General features: G+C 48.8%; 1 protein-coding gene across 1 annotated transcript; it reads left to right on the forward strand.

The window, feature by feature from the left end:
* Positions 1 to 319: 319 nt before the first annotated feature.
* Positions 320 to 7,835, forward strand: LOC124678694 (beta-D-xylosidase 4-like). The gene is made up of 7 exons (XM_047214565.1): positions 320 to 736; positions 3,072 to 3,365; positions 4,993 to 5,162; positions 5,294 to 5,391; positions 6,047 to 6,394; positions 6,494 to 6,910; positions 7,012 to 7,835. The coding sequence occupies exons 1-7, from the start codon at positions 320 to 322 to the stop codon at positions 7,584 to 7,586; spliced, it is 2,319 nt and encodes a 772-aa protein (XP_047070521.1). The 3' UTR covers positions 7,587 to 7,835.
* The last annotated feature ends 2,170 nt before the right edge of the window (positions 7,836 to 10,005 follow it).

The raw sequence follows: 10,005 nt of genomic DNA on the forward strand, positions 1-10,005 counted from the left end.
GGCAAACTCATTTGTGTGACAACTCGACGGCACCGACTCAGTCGTACGTACGTAGGGCAGGGGGAGAATTGAAGTGATTTGTGTGTCGAAGGGGATGGCTCCAAGAAGGGTAGTATCACGGACACGGTAGAGTACAACGTGCAAACACAGTTGATTGAAGCGCCGGGACGGCGAAAACAGAGCCCTCGTCGTCACACCGCCGTCCCCGTCACGGGCCGCGCTCTCTCTTTCTCCCTCGCAACCACCACTCTATATATCACCAGTCCTAGCCTGCGCTCCCAGTACTTCGTAGGCAGAGGACGGCGAGCAGCACCAAGCAATGGCCATGGCGGCGCCTCCGTTCCTGGCTACCGCGCTGCTCGTCCTCACCCTGACGGCGCTGTGCAGCGGCAATGCTGTTCGCGCCCAAACGCCTGTGTTCGCGTGCGACGCGTCGAACGCGACGTTGGCGGGGTACGGGTTCTGCAACCGCAAGGCGTCGGCGTCGGCGCGCGCCAAGGACCTGACCTCGCGGCTGACGCTGGCGGAGAAGGTGGGGTTCCTGGTGGACAAGCAGGCGGCGCTGCCGCGGCTGGGCATCCCGGAGTACGAGTGGTGGTCGGAGGCGCTGCACGGGGTGTCCTACGTCGGCCCCGGCACGCACTTCTCGCCGCTCGTCCCCGGCGCCACCAGCTTCCCGCAGCCCATCCTCACCGCCGCCTCCTTCAACGCCTCCCTCTTCCGCGCCATCGGCGAGGTCAGTCAGCCTGCCTGCCATCCCCCCTACTCTGTTTATTCATTTCGATCTCCATTGCCGCCGCATTGTGATTGATTCCTTCCCTCGCTGAGCTTTCTCACGGTGAGTGCGAGTTGTTGGTGGATTGGGGAATGGAGATTCGATACGATCCGTGCAAAGTCTCGGCAGAGAATGTTGTGCTTTGCTTTTGCTCCTCCCCTGTTCGTTCGTCCGTGCGATGCGGTGAAAAGCCGCTAAAGCGCGTAGTAGCAGCACAGTGCATTGGATTCGCGACATGGTCTCTGGATTACACTATTCCGATCCGTCGGGACGGATCGCTACTTTCCGGCGGCGGCTTGCCATTGGCGACGCGCGGCATGCGGTTAACGCCGCTGTTAATGCTAACCTACCCCGCGCCGTGTTAAAAGAAGCGCCGGCGCCGTAGCATGCATTTTCTACTATCTTTTTTTTGTTCTTAATCTAGCTAAGCTAGAACAATACTTGCGTGAGTATGCATGCGTTTTTGCTTCTTCGTTGCCATGGAGATACTCATGTTATAGTACTAGTTAGTACACTTCTTTTTTTCTCTCATAGTGAAATTTGCACAATTTTGTTACTCCTAATCAATGCCGACATGCCGAGAACACCCGGCGATTTATCTACGAAAAATGTCTTTACATCTAAATTTAGATAAATTTAAGACATCCTTTGTTGAAAGAATGAAGTAGTACTTGCACCGCAACCATTATTTCACCCATCTTTTTCGATAAAGGACGCTTTATAACTCGAAGTTTCAAACATTACACCCAGCCTCTATATAGCTAAGATGCACATAGTCGTCTAAGTCGTTTAAGAAGTATTCCACAAAAAAGAGTACACAAATTTGACCCATCTAGAAAGAACAGATGCAAATCCGAGGTGTACTCCGGCGTTCCCCTCCCAGCTCTCAACCACTAAATTTGAAAGAACACTAATGAGTAATCAGAAGATTCTGACCGTCCAAAAAAATGTCAAAGTTTAGAAAGGGGTGGACATCCTTTCTCCAGCAGCTGTGCCGTCTGAACAAAATTAGCATGCTGCATTGCCCCAGCTCCATCAAGAGCATTGCAGTACTAGATCATGGACAGCAGGGTAACTCCCAAGTGTTAAAAATGGCAACCGTGCAAGGTTTCCATCCCTGCGGCGGTTCACCAACTACGACGTGATAATGTGTCACGGGAATTTGTACGTAGCAAGCAGCGCGTGGGTGTTCCACCGGCGGCAGGCTGCCGCCATGGCCCCGAACTAGAATTTATCATTCCGGTGCTTTACACATGTGATATTCAGTAGTAAAACATTCACATCTTACCAAATCCGAGGTAACACGGAGGACCACATTGGAATACCGGATTAGTCCAGGCATCACTTCGCCCGCACAACAGTCTTCCCCACCACATGTGTCTCCACAGTGCATGAACATGGACACTGATTATTTCCTGAACCCGAGACGATACACTGATCATGTCTCTCCGTGGACTGCATTGCTTTGGATCCTAGCTAGCAGCAAACACCTCCCATGTCTGTCAGGAACAAATCCTCTCTTTTCTCGCTCGCCCCATCGTGTGTTGTTGAGGCGTCGTTGTCCCATGGGAATTGATTCAGAAACGGGTGCCCAAAAGCTGATCCATGATCAAAATTTGATAGGTATCTCAGGTCCATGCCCAGCTCCGTGCCGCTTTTTGCCAAAGTGCGAATCGTCGTCGACACCACCTGTCCCTCGATCATCCTCTACCTCTTGTCCTCGTCCAGTTTGGAAAAAGCGGCATTCCAACTACTTGTAGGACACAATACTGCTTCTGCTTCTAGAAATTTAGGAAAGAGATTAATAAGTTGAGTTGGGGAAGCTAAGCTAAAATGGACTAACAGCTAGGGATTTGAACGACCTGCGTGCCTACCCGGCCGTGTTAAGGTCCTCATAATGGACTAATGGCTAGGAATTTGATTGCATTTGGAAAATTGACAAGTCGAATAACCTAAGCTAAGCTAGATGTGGGACTAGTCACTAGATTTCCTTGGAGAATTAGACTGGAATCGAACAGCTTGCCTAGTGCACACCTACCATATTAAGGTTCTCATAAGTCGCAAGAGTCCAGCAGGCACTGACCACTTCAGGGACTCCTGTCTGTCGGCCATCTTCTTTCTTCGATCAGTTGCACGCACCTACCATACTGATTGACTAATCCACAGCTACTACCACTTCACAGTACTGTGATGATGCAGTGCACATCTTGCGTGTATCACACAGACAACCTAACATTCAAATTTGATCTGATAAAACGAAATTCTGAAGTTTTTTTTATGTCTGATGATGGTGCAGGTGGTGTCGAACGAGGCGCGCGCGATGCACAACGTGGGCCTGGCGGGCCTCACGTTCTGGAGCCCCAACATCAACATCTTCCGGGACCCGCGGTGGGGCCGCGGCCAGGAGACCCCCGGCGAGGACCCGCTGCTGGCCAGCAGGTACGCCGTCGGCTACGTCACCGGCCTCCAGGACGCCGGCGCCGGCAACGCCACCGACGGCGCGCTCAAGGTCGCCGCCTGCTGCAAGCACTACACCGCCTACGACGTCGACAACTGGAAGGGCGTCGAGCGATACACATTCGACGCCAAGGTACTGCTATAACTAACTCGCACTAGTGTTGCTCACTTCTTCTTCTCCTAAGTGTAGCTTGCTAGTACGTTATTTTGCATTGGTAGGCTGTCATGATTTGCTTGATGGCGATGTGAGAGGTGAGGTGGTGCTGCTTGAGCTTGAATGCGTCGTGCTCTTTTTCTTTCTTGCTTGCCGTTTTGCGAAAAGTGTTTTTAGCACATGAGCACCAGTGCTCATGGTGCTATAAAATCATATTATTTGAATTCCAAAAAATTGGAAATTAAATATCTACATACATATAAACATTCCGAAGATACGGTAGAATTTTCGGAGAAAAATATGTTATATTTTGAGCTCTATAAAAAAGACAAATTTCTGACAGATATACGTCCCCATACGTAGCCACAAATTTGTTTTTTTTCCTGTAGCTCAAAATACAATGCAACTTCTACCAAAACTTCTCATGAGTATTCGGAACATATATATGTATTCATAGAATAAATGTGATAATTTTTTGAAACATAGATATATAATTTTTTAAATTTTAGAAAACTGAGAGCACTGGTGCTCATGTGCACCAAATGCTCATCCGCCGTTTTGCACATATTCAATGGACTCTGCGTCTGTGCCTGACATGCTCGTAGCTGATACGTGCGAGTAAATGAGTGTGCTAGCTTGCCCCAGCTTGCAAGCTGTAGTCGTGCACAAGTACTGACGAAATCGCGTCCAGGATAAGCAGTTTTGATTCACCCATGTGGCAGCAACTAGCCTCTCCCTTTCGACTAATTTAATCGATCCATCACCATTTCTTATAGACAGCTACATAGCTAGCTCGAATCAATGTCAAGAACTCGGTGGCGTGCGTTCTGAATTACTGGATCCGTTGCTTGCGATGCCGCTCAACACCGACAACAGCATTGCTAATTTCTCCTGCTTAGTTAGTTCCGTGGAAGTAAAACTATGCTGCTGCTTTTTGGTTCGAAAGCAACATGCTGGTTTCTACTCCTAGTTTGCACCCTCATCCACTCCACTGCAAACTTAATTTAGACATGAAATTTCCAAGCTAATGATTCCTGGAGTACTTAGCTAATGATTAGGGAATGTGTGGACACGTGTAGATGGATACAAAGAGGCAGCGTACTGTTAATTAATCGCCTCAGATTCCGCTGGTTGCAGCTCCCAGTCATGCCCATTGCCTAAAACACATTTGGAGTTGTATAAACAATCCCGCCAATTCACCTCCCATGTAGCGTCTGGGAGCCCTTGTCCCGGATTCTCTCCATTTTCCTATGCATCTAGGGTAGTGCGGTGTCCATGTTTGGACAGATACAGGAGAGCAGCATTTTGTTTCAGTGTGCGTGACTGATGAAGACTAAGCAGATAAGATTATAAAAACGCTAAAACCTTCAGTACGCCTAATCATTGGTGTCGTATTCGGCATCGTGCATCTGGGCATGCTCCAGCAACCAGCACTCAGAAGATTGTCACTAGTGTGTGTCACTCCAGCATTATTGTGGGAGAAGCAACATGCCAAGCTTTCTGAATATACATACCTCAGTGAACTAAAACCTTTACAATGAGGGATAAAAACAATTAGCAGAAAAAGCAGGCAGGCCTGTAACACCTTGTTACCGTGTGAATTCAGGTCTCGCAGCAGGACCTTGACGACACGTTCCAGCCGCCGTTCAAGAGCTGTGTGGTGGACGGCAATGTGGCCAGCGTCATGTGCTCCTACAACAAGGTGAACGGGAAGCCCACCTGCGCCGACAAGGACCTCCTGTCCGGAGTCATCAGAGGGGACTGGAACCTCAACGGGTCTCTCCTCTTGCCCTAGCTTCTGCACCCTTGCTTGGATTGTGTAAACTGTGTAGTACTAGCTAGCTAGTTCAGAGAATGATGCACATTTTGAAATTCTGATGATTATCCTCGTTTGGTTCGGGCTGCAGATACATCTCTTCAGACTGTGACTCCGTCGACGTGCTCTACAATAAGCAGCACTACACCAAGACGCCCGAGGAAGCTGCCGCCATTACCATCAAATCAGGTTCGTTCGTTGGTCCGTCACAAAACACTTCTAAAACTGTATATGCATCCCAAATGAAGTACAGATAGACAGTGTGCAGTTGCTGCATTTGATGGCTCGATCAGACTGTTCAGTTTCTTCTTTAATCTTTGACGAACCATCAGGTGATGGTTGATGATTTTTGAGCGTAACAGCTAAAAGCTATGGGAAATTAGTTCAAACCAAGATTAGCTTGGCTAGTTGTAGCCATCAAGTTGTTAGGGCGTCCGGTGTAATTGATGGGGTATTGGGGACATCCTTTTAAGCTTTGGGGACCTTGACAACCCGCAATCTGACCTGACAAAAGCATCCCCGGTTAGCGTCGGTGTGCCCACTCAATTATCAGCTACTTTCATAGCACATCTACATTGTCTGTTAGGTGTTCAAGTCATCCATGGTCCATGCAATTAAATCTTGTTCAAGTTGCCATAATATCAGTACTGTCTTCTATTGACTGTCAAATTCATATTACTTTTGACAATTGTTGGTGAATCAGAAAAAAAGAAAGAAAAAAAGCAAGACATTGTTGGGAAGCAGATCAGTTGACACTATCATAGAATTTCAAAACTTTTCTGTTGCACAAAATTCTTTGTTCATACACATTCACACCTGACATTGCTGAATTGTGCTATGGCAGGGCTGGATTTGAACTGCGGCACCTTCCTGGCGGAGCACACGGTGGCGGCGGTGAAGGCCGGCTTGGTGTCGGAGGAGGACGTCGACCGGGCGATCACCAACAACTTCATCATGCTGATGCGGCTGGGCTTTTTCGACGGCGACCCGAGGAAGCTCGCCTTTGGCAGCCTCGGCCCCAGTGACGTGTGCACGTCTTCCAACCAGGAGCTGGCCCGCGAGACGGCGCGCCAGGGCATCGTGCTGCTCAAGAACAGCGGCGCGCTCCCGCTCACCGCCAAGTCCATCAAGTCCATGGCTGTCATTGGGCCCAACGCCAATGCCAGCTTCACCATGATCGGCAACTACGAAGGTATCAGTCAAGCTTCTCATTGCTGGCCATGAACTTTGATTTGTCAGTTAAGCAGAGAAGTTGTGGAATAAGTGTTTGTGTGCTGACATTGCCCATCAGGCACGCCGTGCAAGTACACGACGCCGCTCCAGGGCCTGGGCGCCAACGTGGACACTGTTTACCAGCCGGGGTGCAGCAACGTCGGGTGCAGCGGGAACAGCCTCCAGCTCAGCACCGCCGTGGCGGCCGCAGCCAGCGCCGACGTGACCGTGCTCGTCGTTGGGGCCGACCAGTCCATTGAGCGCGAGAGCCTGGACAGGACGAGCCTCCTGTTGCCAGGCCAGCAGATGCAGCTCATCTCCGCGGTCGCGAACGCCTCCAGCGGCCCTGTCATCCTCGTCGTCATGTCCGGCGGGCCGTTCGACATCTCCTTCGCCAAGGCCAGCGACAAGATCTCCGCCATTCTTTGGGTCGGCTACCCCGGCGAAGCCGGTGGCGCCGCCCTCGCCGACATCGTCTTCGGACACTACAACCCAAGTAAGCTGCATTTCATCACTCAATTACTTGTCACCACATTATGATGTCGAGCACCTTCTGACAAGCGAGCGCGCGCCCACTGCGTTTCATCGTGGGTGCAGGCGGGAGGTTGCCGGTGACGTGGTACCCGGCGTCGTACGCGGACACGGTGGAGATGACGGACATGCGGATGCGGCCGGACACGTCGACGGGGTACCCGGGCCGGACGTACCGGTTCTACACGGGCGAGACGGTGTTCGCGTTCGGGGACGGGCTGAGCTACACCACGATGTCGCACAGCCTCGTGTCGGCGCCGCCCTCGGAGGTGCCCGTGCGGCTCGCCGAGGACCATCCGTGCCGCGCGGAGGAGTGCGCGTCGGTGGAGGCCGCGGGCGACCACTGCGAGGGCCTTGCGTACGACGTGCACCTCCGGGTGGAGAACGCGGGCGCGGTGGCCGGCGCGCACTCGGTGCTCCTGTTCTCGTCGCCGCCGTCCGTGCACGGCGCGCCGGCGAAGCACCTGCTCGGGTTCGAGAAGGTGTCGCTTGCGCCCGGGGAGGCTGGCACGGTGGCGTTCAGGGTGGACGTGTGCAGGGACCTCAGCGTGGTGGACGAGCTGGGCCGGCGCAAGGTGGCCCTCGGCGGCCACACGCTGCACGTCGGCGACCTCAAGCACACCATGAACCTACGGGTTTGATCCAAAATGCGATTTCATTTGGTAGGGATGATAGAATTCGATGGAAAAAAATATGGGTCGTGGGAATTGGTTAAGAAATAATTTAGGGGCTCCCCCAACGGGGAGTAGTGGGGATTGGGGAGGAGTTGTTTTGCGTACGGTTGTTCGATTTGATTCGATTCGTTTGGAATTGCAAGGACCATGTGCAAATGTAATCAAGTGTTGATTCATTGGAAGGGAGGAATAGCTCATTTCATCCACTCGATTCAATTCTATTTGTCTCTGGTCTCGTGTCCTATTTCCGGTGTGTCCTACCTCGTGTCCTAGAAAGTTCTTGAGCACGTTTTTCTCCTTCATTCTTGACCTCGTGGTTTCCTATTCTCCTCAACCTCACTATGTTTCTTGAATCTTTTAAAAGAAAAAAGAGAGAGAAAATCTAGATCTACAATCTTACCAATCAAAATCCCCTTCTTTTGAGGAAATCTTTGTAGATCTAGATCTTGAAGTATTTTATGGATTTTCTCCCTTGTTCTTCCTCTCTTATTCCCCCAATAGCCATAGTCAATTGATAATCCTCAAGTGCAGGGGATCACCGTAGTACAATTCGATAAGTATTTGAGTATCGAACTCACGAGAAGCTGAAGGTAACTATCTATTCTTTAAAGCCCTGTAACTCACTTATATGTCCTTCTATGCAAAGCTAGGAGATGTGGTGTGTGCGCGTGAAGAAGTTTCTTTTATAAACTATATGTACTTAAATTAAAATGCAAGAAGTAAAACTAATGAAACGATAGTAAAGTGCAGTAAAGTAATATGAGATGAAATGGAGTAATTCAAGGGAGCAAGTGTTTGTGTGGTTGTCACAATTAGTGAAGCTCATTATAGTCTTTTTAATGTTTCTTCTAGAGAGGAGCCATAGATAGGCTGTCAACACCCGGATTTTTAATTTCATACGCCTATTATACCATACATCGCAATCCCACGAATATTAGTTTTGCGAGACATAATAGTTGATATCACAGAACATTATTCATTACAAACCATAATCGTCTTATAACATGGGATCTCATGATCCAATCTTAAAACAACAGTTGATCTAAAGATCAGATACAAAACACATAGCGGAAGAAACGTAGTAGCGGTCCATCTGTTCCACAGGCAACGCTTGACGTTGGGAGGTAGTCCTAGTTATCATAGACATTCTGCTGTCCATCCTCCTGGTACTGGTGCTCCTCTTCATAGTCTGGTCATTTGAATAGCCAGAGACAAAGCCATGAGTACTTTTAAAGTACTCGCAAACTACCACTAATAGAAGTACTAGTAGCTCTAATCATGGTTCTAAACTTCTAGGTTTATTTGCACAAAGCTAGTTTTATTTCATAAACACTTAATAGTCAAAGACTCTTTAGTTGTCTAAGTTTACTCAAGTGGGAATATTAGTGTCATTCCCACAACTCTGTTGTGATCAAGCCAAATTCACCTTTCAAGTCACAAGTCATTTTTAGAAAACATCTGATAACGGAACAGTATGTCCATCCAACCGTCCATGACCGCGGACGCGGCTATTCGAATAGTTTAACACTCTGCAGAGGTTGTACACTTGTGACACAACTTTTGATTACATCCGTCAGGGATAGCCCTGGATAATCATACTCAGTATGCGGATCATCAACCATTAACCTTTCATTTACATACCCTAGTATAGGCACCTCCCCTATAAGCTTGGCCTCCTAGTGATGGCAATCTGCCCTCCTAGGAACTGCACAGGGTTTGGGTAGGACATTCACCTCTATTTCACGTTATTTCACTTTTCACGGAGGCAGCCTCGGCATAACCTCTATGACGCTTGTTCAGAGGGAACCCATACTAAAATACATAAATTTCCAGTTAGACCCTACCCATTATCAGGTATTGTGGGGGTACTCTAAAGTTGGAATGGTATCGCATCCGAACCCAACCATCAGTTTTTGGGTCAAGTTCACCTTGTCACTCAAAGGTCATATTCACCTTCAAAATTTTCAATAGAATGACTCATCATTCCAAGGTTTTCAAAGTCATTTGATTCACAAGTTCCCATCTAGAGTAGTCAATTTTAGTTTTAGCACTAGCAACTAGTCATGAGGGGTGCTAACTAAATTTTTGCTCTCTAGGCTAAGTTTGATGCTCTTGTAGTATTCTATCTCTAGACCAATATCAACAATAAAAAAAGCCTTGGTAAACAAAGTAAAATATTGCAAGATAAAAACTTGGGTTTGGACAAATCCTTAAACAAAAGAGTATTGCAAGGGTAGCTTGCACTAGTATTGCTTGCATTAGTAGAGCTTGCATTGGTAATAGCTTGCCTTGGTTGGTACAGTGATCAAAGTGTTCATCCTCTTCTTTGTAGAAGACCTCCTCCTCCTCGTAGCCTTCGGTACTAGCGTCTGTAAACGGATACGAG

Source organism: Lolium rigidum, chromosome 7 (assembly GCF_022539505.1).
Source record: "Lolium rigidum isolate FL_2022 chromosome 7, APGP_CSIRO_Lrig_0.1, whole genome shotgun sequence".
In the NCBI taxonomy this organism is placed as follows: domain Eukaryota; kingdom Viridiplantae; phylum Streptophyta; class Magnoliopsida; order Poales; family Poaceae; genus Lolium; species Lolium rigidum.